The 21604-nt window shown below is 48.5% G+C and overlaps 2 protein-coding genes across 2 annotated transcripts in view; one reads left to right on the forward strand and one right to left on the reverse strand.

The window, feature by feature from the left end:
• CUNH2orf70 (chromosome unknown C2orf70 homolog) overlaps positions 1–8562 on the forward strand; it is a 20652-nt gene extending 12090 nt beyond the window's left edge. The window contains exon 4 of the mRNA XM_006037915.2: positions 8327–8562. Within this exon, the coding sequence (XP_006037977.1) occupies positions 8327–8471 (145 nt within the window). The 3' untranslated portion in view covers positions 8472–8562. The remainder of the gene's footprint in view (positions 1–8326) is intronic.
• Positions 8563–9335: 773 nt separating this feature from the next.
• The window catches only part of CIB4 (calcium and integrin binding family member 4), a 46466-nt gene continuing 34197 nt past the window's right edge, over positions 9336–21604 (reverse strand). The window contains exons 4-7 of the mRNA XM_025194403.1: positions 17010–17151; positions 11654–11763; positions 11346–11434; positions 9336–9501 (exon numbers count right to left, since the gene is read on the reverse strand). Coding sequence (XP_025050188.1) covers positions 9480–9501; positions 11346–11434; positions 11654–11763; positions 17010–17151 — 363 coding nt within the window. The 3' untranslated portion in view covers positions 9336–9479. The remainder of the gene's footprint in view (positions 9502–11345; positions 11435–11653; positions 11764–17009; positions 17152–21604) is intronic.

The raw sequence follows: 21604 nt of genomic DNA on the forward strand, positions 1-21604 counted from the left end.
TGGGAGAGGAAGCCCTGCTGGGCTGCGGTACTCCAGAGAGGGGCTGAATGAGCCCCGAGGGCAGCAGGGAGAGCAGGATCTGACCCCAGCCATTGGGAGCACGTTGCTGTTCATCCTGCTCTCTGCGGTCCCCAGGCACAGCATCCTTTTTGCTCTGGGGCCACGACACCTTCGGAAGCTGATCCCGATGGCGCCTCTGCTGCTACTCGCTTTGCTGCCGGTAACTGGGCTCTTCTCTTTTCCATGTGTTTTCAGCAGCGTCTTCTCCGACCTCTGCTTCTCCCTCTCGTTCTCTGATACTCGTATGGCCCCTGTTAGCACGGGGGTCTTCTCACTTTGCAGGTGGTGATTTCCTAGCCCCTCTGTGCAGTGGGATAGTGCTGTCACACCCATTGAATGGATGAGAACTGAGGCAGAAGCCAGCAAAGCAATCTGATCATGCAGAATGAACTACCTGCCTCCTGGGGCAATTACGAGTCTCCGTTAAAAGTTTGTCCAAAGCTTTGAGACTCTGCAGCCCTATGGTTAGAAGAAAGGTGGCCCTTCTCGGGGGCGCAGTAAGCTCGTGGAGGGGGTATCTGAGCACTGTAGGCAGGGGCAGGGAAGGGAAGTCTTACCTGCCCCAGGCTATCTGCAAAACGAAGGCAGCTGCTGCTTCTGTAGCATCATCAGCACCCTGGAAATAGACCCTGCTGCTCCCTCCCAGCCCAGATCCATACATATTGGCTGCGGGGCTTGGACAGAAGCTCCCCGGGGTTGGGGAGCACCATCCTACACCCCACCGCAAGACACTGCTCCTATGGCTGGGCTGCTCAGGCCTGCCTCTGACTTGGCAAAGACACTCAGAGGGCAGGAGGGATTTTGAGGGTACCCAGGGCTGGTTTCCTAGCCTAGTCATGCTGCAAGCTTCCCTAGTTTTTTTTTTCATTCCCAAATCTGTGTGTGCACATATGTGCATGTGTACTCTGCGTGTGTGTGTGTGTATGTGTGTGTGTGCATATGTGCATGCGTGGGGGAGATGGGAAGGATTCCCCTGCGTACCATCAGTGTTGAATGCTGCTCAATAATACATGCAATGCAGATGCTCATAATGTAGGTCATCAAAAGCTCCCGGCCCATGGAGCTCTTTATGTTTGCTTTTCCGAGGCTCCCCCCGGCATTACTAATGAACAAGCTGCTCTGGAGGCATCTCATGGAGCCATACCCCGCCCTCCCACCTCAAACTGTAATTACCTTTCCCAGCTCACTGAGGTAGCCTCCTGGCTGAGAGAGCTGACGCTGCGCAGTCCTCCAAGCGCCCGGACTTCAGCCACGATGCCAGCACTAGAGACCCGGCTGCCCTGTTGGCGAGGCAGGGGCAGATCCAGGGGGTGCAGTGCTGCAGTTGCAACCCCCGTCCTTTGATTCCTGCTCCACACAAAAGTTAAAACCAACTGCCTGGGAGCAGCAGTTTTATTATATTAATTATATTTATTTTATTAAGGCAGCGTTGAGGGAGGCGACTGACTTCATAGCTCATTGTCATCTCCCTCATTCCCGCTAATTTCATAGGTGTTAACCGTCCTCCCTCCTTTTTAATGGTCTTAGGGCTTCACTCTGCAAGATCTCCTGCATTTCTGCTCGCTGTCCCTGTGCATGCCTCTCTCCTATTTCACAGCCCTGCAGACTTTTTGTAGCTTTAGCTGAAAGCCTCAACTCAGGTGTGGTCAGGTGTAGCAATGACTGACCGTGATGTATGGGAGGTGCTCACTGTCTAGGACGCTCAAGAGGGCTAGATTTTGTTTTATGAATCTGAATAAGAGATGTACACTTAACTGTAATGACTACAGGACTAATGACACAATCTCTTTTGACCATCCGGACCATTTTTTACCTCGTTTCTTTTTTTTTTAAACTTAATCTAGAAACTAGCAGATTAGTGACCATCCTGATACAGTTAGATTTGTTTGTGCTTTGATCATAAATTGAATAAAGTAGCACTAGGTCTTTAGTATATTAGTAAAGCTTCTAGTTTCTCGTTAACTGGAGGAAAATACACATTAAGCTCTATGTGACGATGCACCACAACATCTGCACCCCGCTTTTCAAATTCCTACATCCACCCATGTTGCTAGGTATAACTTTACCATGGTGCTGGCAAATTCAAGCACCCTACAAACTTTCACAGATTAGCCCCCGTATTGCCCTGGGGGGCAAAGCAAGGTTTTTCTTTATGCAGACAAGGTTCTGTGGGTAGATGTGATATCTTTTATTAGACCACCTAAATACTTGGAAAATTGTTCTTTGCAAGCTTTAGGGCACAAACACCCTTCTTGATGGTCACCCCTCTTGGCCAGAGCGCAGGGTGCTGCGGGGTTCTTTATCCTTGGACAGAAAGTTGTCCCCAGGGCAGCACTTTTGTCCACGCCTGAGGGAGGCCAGCAGTTTCCTAGCTTGCCTTTTCCAAGCCTCCCCTGGCAGGCAGAGCTCAGTCTCTCTCCAGCCCACAGCTCTGGCTCACTCCCATGTGCGCGCCGCTTGCCAAACAATTATGACCATTCACCCTTGCAATCAACCACAAGGAAATCCCTCCAAACCTGGGGTTTAGCTCTGCTCAGGCTTCAGGCATCGTTATATTCTTAGAAGAATATAACGATGGCCCAGAAGCACTCGGCATCTCCTCTTGGCAAATGTGAGGGTCTCACCTGCATCAGGAACACCTTCTTCACTGCAAGAGCAGAACAGATGGAGTCTCCTTCACTGGAGGTGTCCAAGAAAAAGTTGGATAAGCATTGGTGAAGGATGATATAGGAGTATCTGTGACATGCCATGAATACTCTCCATGCTTCGGGGCTTTGCTGTTTGCTGTATGGTCCTGGGAGGGAAGCTCCACTTGTGAATACAAACAAAACCTTAGGGCCACATGAGAAAGAATGAGGTTCTTTCTCTAATGCTGAAGGTGTAGTTGGTCTAATACAAGATACCGGATTTACCCAAAGAACCTCATCTGCCTATGTCCTTAGACCAACACAGCTACAACCTATACCCCTGAAGGTGTCTTTCACACTACATCTACACCGGTGACAAGACCGTCTGCCCTATGGAGAAGCAGGATAAGTTCAGTTGCATGGCTATCCCTGCTACTGAAGAACTGCTTCTGCTATGTGGATACAACCTTCAAGATAGGAGCAGCTATAAATAATTGCATTCAAATTCAAATGTTTAAAAACCTGCAATGCCAAGTGCTCTGTGCCCAGGACGGTTTTCCAGGCAGTCGTATCTTTGACGCCTTGTGCATATGCATTACAGGAGAGTCTTTAATTACATGATTGCTCTCAGGACATGTGGAACCCACACATCAACAAACAGGCGCCCACGCGGCTTGAGTGCCGGTGTTGTGCCCTATGTTTACCATGGCACAGACCATGTTCAGCCCATAGTGCAAGTGAACACATCGTTACAACCATGTGCTTTTTTTCCCCCTGTAGGATCCTTCATTCAAACACTATTCACTATTACATAAGTGAATCCAGCTTTTGCTCTTTGAATTCCAGCAGTGCTCCCTGTGTGATCCTACCTTATTTACTATCCCACCTTGGCACTGAAAGATGCAGGACTTCTGTGTAAAAAAGGATGGCTTGCTTACAAATCTAACTAATGTTTTGTAGCACCTAAGTGGCGAAGGGCAGAGTTATAGAATCAGAAAAAAATGAGTGTTGAAAGGAGCTCAGGAGGTCACATCTAATCCAACCCCCTGCTCAAAGCAGGACCAGCCCCAACTACATCATCCCAGACAAGGCTTTGTCTAGCCAGGACTTAAACACCTCCAAGGATGGAGACTGCACCACCTCTGGGTAACCTGTCCCAGTGCTTTACCATCCTCCTAGTGAGAAAGTTTTTTCCTAATATCCAACCTCCACTTCCCTTGCTGCAGCTTGAGCCCATTGCTCCTTGTTCTGTCATCTGCCCCCACTGAGAACAGCCCAGCTCCATCCTCTTTGCAGCCCCCCTGCAGGGAGGTGAAGGCTGCTATTCAATCCCCCTCGGTCTTCTCTTCTGCAGACTCAATCAGCCCATTTCCCTCAGCCTCTCCTCACCAGTCCTGTCCCCCAGCCCACAACCATTTTCATTGCCCTCCACTGGACTCTGTCTAATGTGTCCACATCCTTTCTGCAGCGGGGGCCCACAGCTGGACACAGGACTCCAGATGTGGCCTCCCCAATGCTGAACAGAGGGGAAGAATCACTGCCCTTGACCTGCTGGCAATGCTTACAGTTTCATGTGTGCAATAAACACAACCTCTGTCCCATCCATTATAGATGGGATAAACCCTATATAACCCTATGTGTTAAATAACCGTACACTATTCACAAAACCCAGCATTTGCACCTGCTTTTCTGCAATAACCGTACACTACACACAAAACCCAGCATTTGCACCTGCTTTTCTGAGTTGATGATCCCTTATAGAAATAACCTAGTGATCTCAGGATATTGTTCAATGGACAGCAGTGCCTGATCTGAGCACCCTTCAGCTGCCAGGCACTGCGGTCTCAAAAGGTTTCTTAAATAACAGACCAAAGGGATTAGCAACCAGTTTGGAGAGGTTGTTTAAACTTTGCGCAAACCAGTCTGTAGACAGTGCTTTCAGTTTGGATTGGAGCATCAGTCCTTGCAGGCTACAGGCTCCCAGCACTAACGAGATGCAAAGAGAGGGGCGTGGGTGCCATCTAGTGTCAACTATTTAGTTGGTCTAATAAAAGATATCACATCTACCCAAAGGACCTTGTCTGCCTATATGCTTAGACCAACACGGTTGCAACCATCATCCCATCTAGCGTCAAGAAGCAGGAGCATCTCCCTCTTGCTCAGGAAGAGCACTAATTGCTGCAAAGACCTGGGCGCCCCAAGGAACCCTTTGATCTTCGTTGACTCTTGCACGGCACCTGGTCAGCTCTTCACTGAGTCAAAGACACAGTGCTTGACTCCTGCATGACGTGTCTGTCTCAGAAAGACATGAGGGTGAGAGACAGCTTGCTGCCCCTGCGGCGGTTTGGGGCAAAAGGCTAATCACTGTTTGCTCTTTATGGCTAATATAAATAGGTCCAGCTTCAGCATTCAGCTCTTTGGTCTCGTGATGCCCTTCCTGGGGAGATGAGTGAGTCAGGATCTTCTCCCTGCAAGGCTAATTGTAGCCAGAGACCAATTTGCCTGCCAGTTTTCCTTTGATAATGCCGGCTGGGCTCTGGAGCCTGCAGCTGGATCGCCTTTTCTCCAGCCCTTGAGTCTTTTGTAAGGCTCTTTTCTTGTAGTCTCTCTCTATTTTCAACACTGAAAGTGGTGATGCTGGGTTTTCTACATCCCAGGTACAGCTAAGCGGTGTAACCCTCAAGCAGAAACATTAGGATCATAGGAAAGTCAGGCTGGTGTGACCTCACCATGTCATCTAATGCAGCACCCTGCTCAAGACAGGACTGCTCTTGCCTAAAACATCCCAGCAAAGTGCCTGTCCAACCTGCTCTTGAAAATGTCCAGGGACAAAGAGCCCAAGACTTCTCTAGGTGTCTTCTTCCAATGCTTGACCACCATCCTGGTCAGAAAGCTCCTCCTAATCGCCAAGTTCAAGTTCCCCTACTGAAGCTTGAGGCCACTGCTCCTCGTCCTGTCCCTTATGGCCAGAGAAAAACCCATGTCCACCCTTTCTATTACCACCTTCCAGGTATTTAAAACTGTTATCACACCTACCTTGGTCATCTCCAGACTAACTAACCCTAGATCTTTCAGCCTTTCCCCATAAGTCTCACTTCCTAGACATCAATTTTGCTGTCTGCTGGACTCTTTCCAAACTGTCCACATCCTTCTTGGACAGTGGGACCCAAAACTGGACACAGTGCTCCAGATGAAGCCTCGCCAGCGCTAAATAGAGCCGAAGAAGCACATATTGTGCGTCTGCCCCCCATCCCTCTTGTTTCTGATGCAGTCAATGGGATGGATCCGCAGTGGGTGTCTGTACTGGGTTAGGAACAGCAAGTCCTGCATTTGTGCAGGGAAGCTGGGCTAGGCCAACCCTCGAGGCACCTTGTAACCCTGGGATCAGGATTTACACTCAGGCCACTTGAAAAATGTGGTTCTCCCAGTGTCCCCATTAGCTCAAGCAAATGCTCTTGCAATGAAGGAACTTTGCCTCTCTGCAGAGGCCCAGCGCAAGGCCTGGGCACCTCCAGGCCTCATCCCAGCCCTGTTTGTTGGTGCCCGGTCCGTTCCCTGCTCCCCAGCACAGAACTGAATTTCACCTCAAGCCCCATTTGCCTCACACATCAAATTTTGCTCCTGGGAAGCTCTAAAAGAAAAGCCTCAGAGCTACTTCTCTTCTGTTTCCCAAATGCGGCGAAGCACAGCTGGCAGCTGGGATCTTTCCTGGGAAGATTCAGCCTGCAGCAAACTTCACATCTAAAGTGGGGGAAAGGCCCTAAAAAAAGGAGTCTTCACAGAAACAGCTAGGTGCCCCAAGGCAGAGGCACGTGTCCCATGGCAGTGGGTCCTCTTGAGACACAATGGGCGTGTCTACACATGCATATAAACACGCCTAAATTTAATGTGCATTAGCGTAATGCCCATGAAGTGGGTTTAGGCAGGCGTCTACAGGTGCGGGCATTAAAGTAGATTCATGCCATGTGGGGACAGACTTGGGACTAAAGTTAGTCCCAAGTCAGTCCACACACACATTAATACACCTTAACACATCTACACATGTGTAAATGCACTTTAACTATTCGTGCCTAAATTTGCACAAAGAGTTGAATTTTAATGCACATTAAGGGCACGTACGTGTAGACACGTGCCCTTAATGCGCATTAACTTAGGCTAATGCTCATTAAAGCATCACATATAGATGCACCCAGTGAAATTCAAGAATGGGACCCAGGCCCCTCGTGGCTAGATGGTGCAAAGACTAAGCTTTGAGTCCCCATCCTGCCAAGCAGGATCCAAGCCCTGAGGGTGGCACAGGGGCTCCTTGGCAGTGTATGGGGTCAGGAGTGCCTAAACCCCACTCTTCTGTGGGGCTGAGCTAGCCTGGTGCTGGATTCCTGGGCAAGAGGGGCTGAAGACATTCCCTCTCTTTGGTGCTTCCAGCCAACCAGCATGCGGCAGCTCCCCTTCACGGGGGCACCTGCTAGTCCCATTCACTGTGCCCAGCTCTGGGTCATGGGTTTCACTGTTGAAGCTGGATACTTCAATGTTAGCCCCTGCCTGCCTGGCTCTTCCCCTCACAAGCCCTGAGATGGGTGAGGGGCACTCAGTGACTTCCAGGCTGAGGCAGAGCCGGTGTGCGGATGCTTTCCTCCCTCATGCCTCTTTAGGCTGCAGGCCACCTCTTACTGGACCCATAAGGTTTAGTACTCAGGGGAATGCCCCATTCCCTGCCCCATGGAGCCATTGGTGTTCATCGGGGATGTGTCGATGCTTGGCTGTGGGGTGAGGTGGGAACGCAGGAGTCACCACACCAGTGTGGGCCTGGGGTCCTGTGCACTGGTAGTGATGGTGCTCAGCCCTCAGGAGCCCACATGGGATGGCCTGCCCCCTCTCTCCATGGAGGGCTTAGCCTGACCCAGCATCAGAGATGCACAGGGATATCCAAAGTGATTGTTGGACTGAGTGGGGAGAGGGACATACTGCATGAAGCACGGCCCCCCTCAGGGAGCTAAGATGGTGGCTAAACAGGGGGGACTGACACCCTCTTTGCCAGGGACTTTATCTCAGCTTATGCTCTCTCAGAGCCCTCCCTACCCAGGCAAACTCATTGAATCACATGGAACCATTTCTGGGGATAAAGTAGCTCCCCCAGGCCAGCATTGGCAGTAACAGGGCCTGAGAGACCTGCACGCATCACCTTCCCCCCACCCACCACCCCAAATGTAGCCAAGAACCACGGGGCACAGCCCCAGGCCTTAGCATGTGCCCAACCCTGATGCTCCCAGAGCACCCCTGGAGAGCTCCACCTCTCTGGGCATTTGTACACATGATGCTGAGACGATGTACAAGTTATGAAAATCCCCCCTTGTGTGGCTTAATGGTGGCACTCTTTACATATACGCAGAATTTGCAGCTTTTAAATTAGTTCTTATAAACCACATCCCAATGTAGTTCAGTTTGCATTGTTGCAACTTGCAATGACGAAGCCATAAATCTATCGTGTGTACATGGTAATTCACTGTTTCCAGCCATGCCAGCTCATGCTCTAGCTCAGCCCATCCATGCCCGCTCCTCTGCTGCCGCAGCAGTCCTCCCCTTCCCCCTGCTCAAGGATGGCTGCCGTAACCCCATCCTGTTGTTCTCCTCCTCACCAGCCCACCGCTGAACGCCAAGACCATGTGGCACCTCTTCCGCGTGTCTCCAGAGAACCTGCGGACCTACCAGACCTTCCCCTCGGGCAAGCGGGTGACCAGCCAGGAGAGGGAACTCAGAGATAGCTTCTTCGAATTCAGAGCTTGAGGCATGCGGGGGGGTATCCCTTCCCTGCCAGCTGGACTTCTGGAGGAGGTTACATTCCCAGAGGGAGAGACCGTGGGAAATAAAGCCCTGAGAGTGCAGCAGGGCCTTGGATTTTCTCCCCTCTCTGGAAACCCTGGGGGTGTCTGGCCTGAAGAATGCATGGAACTGTGGATGCAAGCCACGGCCTGGCAGCACAGAAGTTCATTTTGCAGAGATCCAGCTGCTCTCAGGAGCAATGCCCTGTCTGCCCCGCACAGTCTCCTGTTATCCTCCAGACAGGCTCTGCACACAACCCAAATCCACCCCACACCCAGTCTCCCACAATGACAAATTGAGGTGCAAAAGACAGGCCCAAAATCAGCTTATCCTAGCCCTACCTGGCCTCTGTCATGATGGCACCTTGCAGTCCTTAATATGCATAGCCTCGGGGTGGGGCAGAGCTATGATGTCCATTGCACAGAAGGGGAAACTGAGGGAGGACGATGTGTAACTGTGTAGTCAATAGACTTGGCATCGCATTAAAAGGGATGCAGACACGTGTTACATAGCCCCCGTAAGTAGCAAACCATGCAAATCCAGAGTGAAGTTATCCTTTGAGAAACACTGTAACTTCACTCTGGGGTTGGATGGAGGGGAGCCTGGGGCTGTGCAGAGTAAATTCACCCTTAATTTTATTCCATGGTAAGATGCAGACATCCCCGTTCCTCTATGTGTCGGAGAGATTTTGCCTTGTTTCAGTGGAACTGGCTGCCCCACAACACACTCCCACACCTGTCAGGGAACTTATGGCCCCGCTGGGCTCAGCCTCACAGCAGACGTACATAGAAACAAAACCACAGGTCAAGAGACAGCAACACTGGGTGCTTCCATCTGTATTCTGAACCACAAAGGTAAACAAGGAGTAGCTTGCCAGGCCCCCCGCTGTCAGGCCATGGGATCAATGAAGGGCTTGTCTCTGGAGATGCCAGCCTCTGTTCCCTACAAGCAGCTTCTGCCAGGGTCCCGAGGTCAGAAGCGGATCCTAAAGGAACTGGAGAAGGATGGTGGATAGTTAGAAGCCAGGTCATGAGCCACATACTTGCATGACCTAGGAGCTGCGCTGCAGCCTGAGACCAGGGTTGGGGGATGTATCTATGCTCCAAGCATCTTAAAGCAGGGTCATGATTTGAGGCAGTGGCCACATATTACCTCTGCACCCTCCTTGAGTGCCATTGTAATCTCTGCTTTCTGCTCCCTGCCCTGCTGTTCTGCTTTCTGCACTATCTGATGCTCTTCTGTCTGTCTCTCTGCAGAGCTCTGTCCAACCACTGTCCCCCTAGCTTCATACTGGACTGCAGTTCCCTAGGGTGGGGTGTGAGCCTGAGCTAACAACAGAGGGTCATTAAAACTTGGTGATCCTCCATTCACACAGCAGCCGTCCTGGACACTGGGTCAGCTGCTGCCCAGGACAAACCATTTTTGAAGTCCATATGCTAGGGAAGGCATCACATGCCTGGGGTCTCTGATGAGGCTGACCAGGCAGCCCTTAGACATAAAGGGCCAAGAGTTAGAAAGCAGGGGGTCCCTCACTGCCCACTGCAGGGATGGAAGGACAAGGGGTGTGAAGCAGCTGGTTGCAGACAGGCTCCCTGTTTGGAAGGAGAAGCCAGGCACAGAGGACAGGAGAGCAGGTAGGCCCTTGCCCCCCTTTGAAGACTCTGGCCTGAGTCCAAGGAGTACTCAGGAAGCAGAGGCCTGGAAGAAGGTATATGGGCTGAGTGCATAATCTGCAGCTACATATGACCCTGAGTTCATTCAATTAAGGAGTGTAAGGGGCCTTGCAGAACTTGTGTGTCTGCCTGCACTCACGCCTCCCCGAAGAGGGGAACGGATATCCCAAAGGACCCATGACACTGGAAGGGTGTGCTTGGGCATCTCAGGGGCTGGGAGCCAGGGCCCTGGGGTCCTGACTGGTTTCTGTATGGAGGCATGGGTTTAAATGCCACACGGCGTGTGAGACGCATGCAATGGTCTTCTGCATATTGTAATCTGCCCCTCCTCCAGGGCTGCCCCATTTATACCACAGCCCCCCGAACACAGCCTTCTGGTCCTCTCCATTAGGTCTGAAGGACCAGGACGCTGTCATCACTTCACGAAGGGGTACCACAAAAGCCTGGAACCAGCAAGTGTGGAGAGGGGCTGAGGATGGGGACAGCTCTCCTAAGACCAAGGGAAGCACATGGCTGCAGAATGGTGGAGCCCCAAAACATCATCCTGATGGGCAGCTGGCAGGGGGAAACCACCCCGGCTGTGACCGGCAGGGGCTGCAGCAGGCCAGCTGCTTCTGTGGAGCTTTGCCAGAAACATCATAAAGCAGGGCTTTATGGGATATGCACATGCAGCCTTCAAAGGGACTCTTCCTAGTGACTCTGGAAGATGCCCAGCACAGTTCTGGCTGGGTATGCATGTGTACTAATAATCAATGCACCCCTTCTTTATCCTAACTCTATAAAGCCTCTTTGCAGCTTAAACCCTATGGTGCCAAGCTGCAGCAATCAGCATCACAGATTCAGCATATTATGTGCTCCCAGAGGGGAAGAAATCCCTCCTAAATGTTACAGAATAAGAGCTGCCCAAGGTCTAAGACCCCCTGAAATCCTGGCTTAGAGACTGATGCTTTCTGAGAGTGTCAAGCCAAAACCATAGCTCCCTGCACAGAAATGACCTGGTTTCACCACTACCTTGGTCTTTTTCCAACCCTCCCATTTATCCATCATAAACATGGATTGTGAACTTTCTCACTGTTCTCTTGCCTGCAACTCCAAGCACCGTGGGAGCCTGAGACATCCCCAAGTCAATTGCAACTCAAAGAATAATAATAAAAATCACTCTTACTGTAGAAAGTCGGGGGATTTAGACATGGCATGCTCAAATTCAGCCAAGGATAGCATGTTGTCCTGGATCAGGTCCGCCTCTCCCAGAATCTGCAAGACCCAAGAGTGAAAAGCTTGGGAGGAAGATCTACTGGCATTAGAGCAGCTGTGTTTATTTTCTAGACATGAGTAACCCTGCTTGAAATGTGTTATGAGGCCAGAAGCCAAAGGGGAAAAACTCTAGACCCTGTGCTACAATCTTCAGGATGGGCAGTCCTGCAAAAACCAGCCTGGACCCCGAAGGAAAGGGGTAAATGGGAGGCTACGTACTCGGGTTGTCAGGGCAATGAGGTCCTCTTTCTTCAGGTATTCGGTGTTGAGCAGGCGCCGGATGATGCTTTGGAGGTCTTCCTTGTCAATGAAACCATCCTCATTCAAGTCTGCAGGGAAGAAATGTGGGAAGGTGGAGGAAGGAAGCTGGGTTTGGGACGGTTTGGTATTTGTTTCTGCAATAAGCCTGTGCCCCACGATTCTTGATGCTGGGCAAACAGAGAATAGAAAGATGGTTCCTGCACCAAAGCGCTGCCAGTAGTAGAGCTTCACGTTAGGGCTGATTAGAAACTCTCTACAATGCACCGTGGCCAGGGACGCCCGGGATACACTGCTCCCTAGAGGAGTAAAAAATCTCAATTCATCATGGGAGATACACCCACCAAAAAAACTGGGAGAATTGGGGGTGCAAAGCAGCACTCCCACACAGAAAGAGTTTGGTTCCCTTTGCTATGCTCCCTACCCCTTTCTCCATAGCAGAACCCCTGGGCATCACCAAACCTAGGAGCTCAGAGCTAGCCTGAAGTTGTAGGGGCCTGAGCAGGTCAGGGTAGAGGAAATGGTCTACCTAAAATTAGGATGGATCAACAATTGGTGACATGGACAAATTCTTTCAGAAACAGATGGGTCAGGAAGCAAACATCTGAGTCTGAGCTCACGCCAGACGTTCCTGGATCGAATGCATACTTCTCAGAAGCCGCAGATACAATGGGTGGTAGGTGGGTGTATTGCAGTAGGTACCAGGCTTGGACTTGAGCCCCTTAAGTTCACTTCCTGCCCCAAACACAGGAAGTGTGTCCTTGGATGAGTTGCATAGTCTACCCTGTTTGCCCTTAGTGTATCCTGTGTGATATTCTCCACCCACCTTGTGTGACCTTGGGTGAGTGGCTTAGTCTACCCTGTCTGCCCTTAGTCTACCATACATGGTATTCTCTACCCTGTGTGACCTTGGCTGACTTGCTTAATCTACCCTGTTTTGAGGTCCCCATCTGTGATGTGGAGAACACATCCCCTTCCTATGTCACAGGGGTGCTGGGAAAGAAGACTCCTTTGGGAATCTGTGAGATTAGCCAAGCAGGTGGGTAGACAGGCACGGCCTCAGAGCCAGCAGAGCTTGGCTGATTTATGCCATCTGAGAAGCAAGTCTGGTATACGTGGCCATCAGGGGTACATCCATGTATTGCCCCCGGATACCTACCAAGCACTCCTAGCAGTATCCTGAAAGGGCTTTGTTACACAATAATTTTAGGTGGCTCTGGAAGCTCTTAACCCCTGGATTATCCACACATTAAGATGTGCAAACTAGTTTTAAGCACCCTTTAGGCATCTTACAGTCAAACCACTCCAGGGCAGGTTTATCTCTGCTCCACATTACTCAGCTCATGTTCCACAAATGCGTGGCCACTCCCCAGAGATAAGCTGCCCAAGTTTCAGTCCTCCAGCATCCCATGATGCAGTGTTCGCTCCCCCACAACATTCTGTTGGGTGTGGATAGCTCTCAGCTGTAGCTCCTAGCCAGGCCCCTGCTCAGCAGCTCTCTAGTCACAGCTGTGCAGGTCGGGGACAGTCAGAGAAGGTTTTTTGCCTGAAGGTGTCACTATAAACTTGAGCTAACACTAACAGCAATCAATGTTTGAGAAGCTTGAAGTGCAACACGTACCACGGCAATGTGTGGCTGGCATGTGGCATTAGTTGAATTGTCTCTGAGGCTGGCACCAGTGGTGCCAGCAGATTCTGCTGGATTCCTATACAAGCCCCTCTCTTCTGCCAGGACAAATGAGATCTGACAGCTTGTGCCTATGCTTGTCCTGACAATAAGAGGATGGGTGAGGGCAGGAGCCCAACTCCCTCCCCTTAGGAGAGGACATGGCTCATGTGCCCATTCTCCCAGCCCCTGGGAGAAGACTGTCATGGTCTGACCTCTTTTCCAGCAGACCTCTGTAGTTCCCTTGCTCCCTTGCCAAGTGGCTTTTTAGCATGCATTGCTATGAAGTACCTCAGTCCTGTTTGTAATCCCCCATTTGAAATGCAAATCTGTGCTAGGCCATGAGACACTCTGTGCAGCAACTGCTTTGGAAATGCCAAGATAGTTTCAGGAGTTTTTTTAGGGCTGTTTCTCTATCACTGACATCTGACGTTCAGCCGCCCTTTTAAATGTATCCTTTCATCACTCTAGATCATGCATATTTATGACAGTTTGATGAACAGGCTAATGAGGACAACATAGCTGAACTTCAAAAGTGTCCTATTGATGTATAGGGAAAAGCCCTGGTGTCTTTAGCCCATTTTTAAAACCACTTTAAACTCTCATCTCTCTACAATTCTGTACTGATACAAAGCTAGGCTAACTCTGGGCTCAGTTCTGCAAGTACAATGAATGAGATTCCTATTAAAAATAAAGTCCCTCGTGTATAAGCAGCCAATGGATTGGACCTGGACTGGTCTATGTCTTTAACTATACAGAGAATCTTTGTTAGCATCATCATTCACCAAATCTCTTTGCCTTCATAGAATCGTAGACAATTCAGGTTGGAAGGGAGCTCAGGAGGTGACATCTAGTCCAACTCCCTGCTCAAACCTTGACCAGCCCCAACTACATCATCCCAGACAAGGCTTTGTCTACCCGGGTCTTCAAAACCTCCAAGGATGGAGAGTCCACAACTTGTCTAGGGAGCCTGTTTCAGTGCTTTACTACCCTTCTCATGAGAAAGTTCTTCCTAATATCCAACCTCAACTTCCCTTGCTGCAACTTGAGCCCATTGCTCCTTGTTCTGTCATCTGCCCCCACTGAGAACAATTGCTTTACACATCTCTCCCTGACGTACCTGCTGGTACATTCCTGAGAGGTTGGTTTATGCATAATCACTTTAGTGAGTGACTAAGTCATAAGAACACACCATCTTACTGAAAGACTCTACAAGCACTTCTTATTGGGTTGTTCACTTGTTCCGAGTTCTCAAATTCAAGTCAATAGCACTCTTGCAGCAGATGCTAAGCTCAGTCATAATTCTGTGCAGGGTCTAATCAATAATTAATTTTTTACTGCTCTAAGAAACAAAATTCCTTTCACATTTGTTGGATCATTGTAGAGAATAATGGTGCCCTGACTTCCAAGCACACAGAGAATGTGAGAAGTTTTCTGTATTATTTTTACAAACCTGCAAAATTTCCTTTCCCCACTTCCCACTCCCATGTTGTGAAGAGGTCATTTCTTTCATGGGATAGAAGGAAGGCAATGAAGAGAGACTAATGCACCAGTTTTGAATGCTTCAGTCCATCAAAAACCATCAGTATATCAACGGAGTTGCTTTGGAAATGCAATGGAAGACCAATGACTGGGTTTTAACCTCTCTCAGCTGTTGACCCAGCTAGAAAAAGAAGTATAACCAGAATCTCTGGATCTGGATAAAGAAATGAGGTGTTAACAGACAGTAATAAGAATACTGCCAGGCAGTGCAGTGGGTTTTTTGAACCCTGGATGTGTAGGCAGGAAGAAAGAAGTTGCCTTCAAACACAAGGGGTACCCCTTGACTTCGCTTCACCTTGCTAACTTAAAAGCCTTTTGTACACTTCCATCTTAATCCAGCAATCATGCATAGCAATGGCATGGCACAGTTTAGGTGGTAAGTCATGTGCTTGTCCAACAGGATCAGTGCAATTATCGGGGGTGAGAAGCCAGGTCAGGGTTGAGTGCTGAGGTGAGAACCAAGGGAGCTGAAGCAGAAACAGGGGCCGGACCCCTTTCACACGATAAGCACCATTACCATGACTGCAGTGGAGATGACTAATATGTGAGGCACTGTTTTGTCCTTCTTCAGTTGGAAAACTTTTGAGAAAGCAAGGAATCAAGCTCTTGGGGACCTCCTAACTGGACCATGGTGAGCAAGTGGTACTGAACTAAGGACCCATTCCTGGAGGAGTTGAATCATGGGGCTCCCCCTTGAAAAAAGTTGAGGACCAGGGCCCTGCCCAAAGTAGGGCAGACTCCCTGTGAAGACAGTCTGTATAAAGGGGAAGGCAGTTCATGCCTTTTGGCTCTGTGATGGACTGCTACACACAATGCTGGTGCCACTCTAGAAATACATAATGGCATGACTACAAACCCCAAGCGCTGGGAGGGAGCTGGGAACAGTGCATCCTGGGATGCTAGAGGCCTATAAATTGCTCATTTAATTTCCCTGGAGCAGACTAAAGTTATCCTAACACAAGCTGGGTAGCAAGGCCCAAAGCTAACCCTCGCCTGAAGTCGAGTCCCTTTGAGACACTCGCAGGGCACTTAGCATGCACTAATGAGCTTTAATGTGTGGACACTCATGTTTTAAGTGCCCTTAGTTTTAAATGGAGCCACTTTCAGATGCTCAGAGGGCACTTAGCATGTACCAATGTGCTTTAATGTGTGGACACTTATGTTTTAAGTGCCCTTAATGTGATCTAAATGTAACTTCCCCCTAAGATAAAAATCTTGCATCCCAGACTGAAGCCTTAGACAGGAAGAGAGGGGCTCTGGGTTGAAAGCAACACAAGATGCAGATTTCTTTTTGAAGATCAAGTGTTTTAGTCCTACCAGTCATCATACACAGGCTTAAAAACTAATGGTATATCAGTGCATGAGCACTGGAGGGTGGACCAGGTGGAGGGTTTGGACTCTATATATCCTTTGATCACCCAGCACCTATTGTTTTATCACACATCTTGGGATAGGGTTTTTTGTTGTTTTTTTCTGCAGGGGTTTTAAAGGTCCTAGCTCTAGGAGTCACATGAAAATCACAAGTCTCTGATTTTATTACCAAAACCAAAAAGGAACATTTTTGCCCATCCCATCTGGAGAGAAAACCTGGAAAATGGAGACCCAGAGGGTTTAAAGACAGAAGGTTTGAACCTCACATTTATGACTTCGTAAAATCTCATGATTTTTAAGCTACTCCCTTGATTTGGAGGGCCTGGCTTGTGATACTGGAAGGCTAGGGATTGGTGGAGCTGTATCGTTCATATTCTACCTCAATGTTTATTCATGTAGGCTGAGATTTTTGGAAGGGACTGGTCACGCTGCCTGCCTGCATAAGATCTCTGACACACAAACACTTACAACTTTCTGAAAACTCTTTCACATGCCTCCATTCAGGCTCCTGAATAACTCCTCACATTGGACAAGCATGGCCTATTTTCCCAACGTGTAGAGTGAATCTGTTGTAGACTTCACACACACAGATTATAAAGAAACACGTATCAAAGAACGTTCATTTGCCCAGTGCCAGCTTGGTAAGACCCTCCCCTTCCCATGCACACTGGGGCAGGCTCTGTCGTCTCTCCCTGCTGACTTATAATGTCCTAGAGCCGAGGGTGTGGGTGGTCTCACCGTAAATGTAGAAGGCATATTCAGCCTTGAGACGGGGAGAAGCTCTGTCGCTAAAGATGGAGGCCATTCCTAGAACATCTTCAAAGGAAAAGGTGCCGTCACAGGAGAATACTTTGCAAATTCTGTCCCGAAAGGGATTTACCTGGAGGGGAAAAGAGGGGGTTGATTAAATAAACCCTGCTTACATTATAGACAATATACCAACAGAATCGTCATCATCATTAGACAAATTGGAAGACTGGGCTAAAAAAAAAAATCTCATGAGGTTCAACAAGGACAAGTGCAAAGTCCTGCACTTAGGAGGGAACAATCCCCTGCACCAGTGCAGGCTGGGGGTGACGGGCTGGGCAGCAGCTCTGCAGAAAAGGACCTGGGGGGGACAGGGGACAAAAAGCTGAACAGGAGCCAGCAGTGTGTCCTGGTTGCCAAGAAGGCTAATGGCGTCCTGGGCTGCACTGGCAGGAGCGTTGCCAGCAGAATGAAGGAAGTGATTCTTCCCCTCTTTTGTGAAAGGTTGTGGACAAGTTGGAGAGAGTACAGTGGAGGGCCACGAAAATGGTTGTGGGGCTGGGGGACAGGACTGGTGAGGAGAGGCTGAGGGAACTGGGCTGATTTAGTCTGCAGAAGAGAAGACCAAGGGGGATTGAATAGCAGCCTTCACCTCCCTGCAGGGGGGCTGCAAAGAGGATGGAGCTGGGCTGTTCTCAGTGGGGGCAGATGACAGAACAAGGAGCAATGGGCTCAAGCTGCAGCAAGGGAAGCTGAGGTTGGCTATAAGGAAAAACTCTCTCACCAGGAAGGTCGTGAAGCACTGGAATGCATTACCTAGTGAGGTGGTGGATTCTCCATCCTTGCAGGTTTTGAAGCCCTGGCTAGACAAAGCCTTGGCTGGGATGATGTATCTGGGGCTGGTCCTGCCTTGAGCAGGGGGTTGGACTAGATGTGACCTCCTGAGGTCCCTTCCAACCTGAATTTTCTGTGATTAACAACAACAGGAAAACATGAAATTTAAATGAAGTTCCCAGTTCTTCTTTAGAGTTCTCAGCCTCCTGGGGATCAGCTGGTCCCAAGGCTGGGTTTCATCCTACAGTGGTAATACCAAGGATCTGAAAAATGATTGTTCCTATAAAAAAAAAGCTCTAAAAATAATTCCAAGAATTTGGCACCACTTGCACCTTTGTCATGAGGCTTGTGATAGTTTATCATTTCCAGGCTCCCAGCACCTCAAGTCCTGTGTTAACCTCAGCTTTTGTTTAAAAGAAAAAAGGACATTTCTTCAGCTGAGGGTTTGTAGAGAGTAGGTTCAGAATATGACTTCAGCATCGCCGAAAGAAAATGACAAAGTTCATCTAAAATATATTCTTTTTAAGCCCCTCTCATGGGCTTGGGGGGTCCTGATTCATCATTTTGGCATAAAGGGTGGCAGATAAACAGGTCGAGCAGTTCTTTTTGCGCCATGATTCTCAGCCAGAGTCATGCAGTGCCCTGGGGTGCTATAAAATCCTTTTAAGGGTGCCATAGGGAGCCAGACAGCATTAGCACTATTAGGTGTGCAAACACCTACACATGGTCACAAGATAAAGCCCAAGATTTCAAGTATGAATCCACAGGGTCAGAAACGCCCTGAGCTGTTGTGGCCTTTCTGAGCTGGACCAGAAAGAGTTGTTTTAGTACTTTTTCGTAATCAAGAAATGAGTGAAAGGTCATAGCTGGCATTTTCCAAGGGGACCTTGAGTCTAATGAGGGGTGCTTCATTCTATGGACAGGTGCCTTCAGTCTAAAAATGTTGCAAACCACTGTTTTAGGGTGAAATGAAGGAAGTCCGAGGCACAAATGATGTTCTAGCACCATCTAGAGAGGGGATAACTGCTTGTCTTTCAGAGTGTTAAGGACTAGTTCTATAAATAGAAGCGCACACATGTTTTACTGCAATAATCATCTATTCCTTAATCAAAATAAAGATAAAAATAGAAGGTTTGGGACTGGTTTACTTCCATCTGCTGCAGTTACAACTGCTCATTAAAATGGAAAGAGCATGCTATAACCACAGCACACTGACTGTGGCACTACAAATCATTCAACCCACTCTCCTGGCTGAGGGTCAAATGGCAAAAAAGGCAAATCCAATGCCGCCAAAATGTTTTATGACACGAGACAGATGCAAATGAGTGGAAAAGGGGCACCGATAAGACCCAAGCAGGGCTTGTTAACACGCTGGAGGCGCATCTACATGTTCATTCATGTGCTTTTGGTAATGTGCATTAAATTTAGTACCTCCATTGTGAGGTACCAGGAAAAGGCATATTAGCCTATTTTAATGTGCATTAGCAAAAGCATATTTTTTTTGTGACACTAAATGCACAATAAAATATGCTAACACACATTAAAGCACATGTATAGATGTGCCCAGTAGGCTCTACCCTACAAATGCTGACGTGCCTGGGTAAGTTTTCTCATAAGAGAAGCAAAGTCTTTCATTTGTTCTGATATTTTCGGGTCCCTGACCCCTGTCCCTAGCTGGATGGAGCAGGTCATTGTTTGAAATTTCAGCAATTCCAAGGCCTTGTGAACGGAATATTTGGCCAGGGTCTCTCTCCATCATTTCTCTAGGGAGACAAGTACAGAAAAAGCAGCAGCCAGATTTTCCAGCCAGCTCAGCTGAGCGCTTCTGAGCAGCTGGTTAAAAAATAGACTTATACCAAGGTCTTATCAATGCCCATTCCAGATCCGTTACTAGAATCCCCGGTTTCTTCCATAGTCAGTCAAACAGACCCAAGTCTCTGTTTTTCCCTCGGCATCTACCATTCAGGAAGCTTGGTATGTTTGTCCCAGGGCCTCATAAATAAATTACCCCAGCCACAAGCGCAGGAAAGCATGATCAGCGCAGAATTGATTGTAAGCTTGAGGTAAAACCATATATGCATTGGTATTAGCAGATTCAACAGAAAGTAACTGAAAGTAATTTCAGATTCACACATGCAGATGCAGCACATTCACATGTCTCACAAAGCTCATTGATTTCATAGGGATCTGCCACCCTAGGCAGGCTGGCTGAAGGATTTCCATAGCTCGGACCAAAGATGGGTGGGAATAAAGAGAGCCTAAAGGGGAGTTCACCCGCTCCTCACCATCAGCGAGAGTGCTGCCTTCTAAGGGAGCCTGCAGATGACTTCTTCTGGGCTGAATGAGTGATAACACTCATAGGATCATAGAATATAAGAGTTAGGAGGGACCTCAGGGGGTCACATTTGGCGCTTGTACATAATGGTTGGCTTTTTCTACCTAAAGATATTCTCTGGGTTTATTTCCCTCTCACAATGTACCACGATGATCCCTGTTACTATTTTGTGTGTAATGCGTTTAACGCTCATAATTGGTTAATGTGTTATTACCAGTAAAAAACCCTAGAGGGCAGAACTGGGAAAACGGCGATTCTAGCCGTGTGCGAGAATACAGGCAGTCCTCGGACTTAGGACACAATTGGTTCCCCAAAACCGTGTCTTAAGTTGAAACATTGTAACTCGGAACCAATTTTCTTATAAGAAAGAATGTTATAAATCAGGGATTGGTTCCTGAACCAAGGCCTGATACCCTATTTTCACAAAAAATACCTCAGAATTTTGTACTTGATCAATTATAGATGAGTAATATAGCTACATTAATGTATTTATATCATAAATAGCAATCATATTGATTTGGAAGGACTTCTCTAAGGTGACTTTGCTGGACTTTTTGAAGGGCTCTTGGTTGGACTTTTTGAAGGGCTCTTGGCTGCAGTCTTCTCAGGAGTCTTGCCTGCAAGTTTTTCTGGAGTCTTGTCTGCTTTCTTAAAGAAAGTGTCCAAGCAAGTCTGGACAGATATTCTCCAGGGAGATGAGCGACACAGTGAACTTATTCGCTGGCGTGGTGTCGCATCGGATCAAGCGTTGTAAGTCGAAACTGACATCAAAAGTTGAAACAGGGCATCAATTTATAAACATTGTAAGCGCAAAACGTTGTAACTCGAAACATTGTAAGTCGAGGATTGCCTGTACATGTAATGAAAGTTTCCCAATAAAATGAAACGTGGTGGAAGAATTGGCCACGGTAAAACTAAAACATGTCGGAGGTGATCTAACTTGCCACAATAAATCAAGATGTACCACGATAAAACAAGTTAACATATATTTTCACATGTGATTGTGACGGGCTAACTGGCAATGACCTAGCCCAGGGGTTTTGAAAGGGGAAAAGATGATTGGAGGACTTGGGATTCCCTTTCCTCACCAATCTGGTAATGATTTGGTCCAGGGGTTTTGAAGGGGTAAAAGATGATTGGAGGACTTGGGATTCCCTTTCCTCACCAAGCAGGCCCCAGAGACTCACCCTCCATGTCCCCTTTGCCAGCTGTAGTATCACATTGGTGGTTTATAGTCATCTTGTGGTCAGTCATGACCCCCAAGTCCCCTTTGGTTGTGGTGCTAGCAAGCGCAGCACTGCTGAGCCTATAAATCTGATGCAGGGTTTTTTCCCTCCAAGGTGGAGCACCTTGCATTTCTCCATATTGAATGCCATCAGGTTTTTATCCGCCCACCTTGCAAGCCTATTGAGGTCGA

Source organism: Alligator sinensis, unplaced genomic scaffold (assembly GCF_000455745.1).
Source record: "Alligator sinensis unplaced genomic scaffold, ASM45574v1 scaffold1757_1, whole genome shotgun sequence".
Classification (NCBI taxonomy): Eukaryota; Metazoa; Chordata; order Crocodylia; family Alligatoridae; genus Alligator; species Alligator sinensis.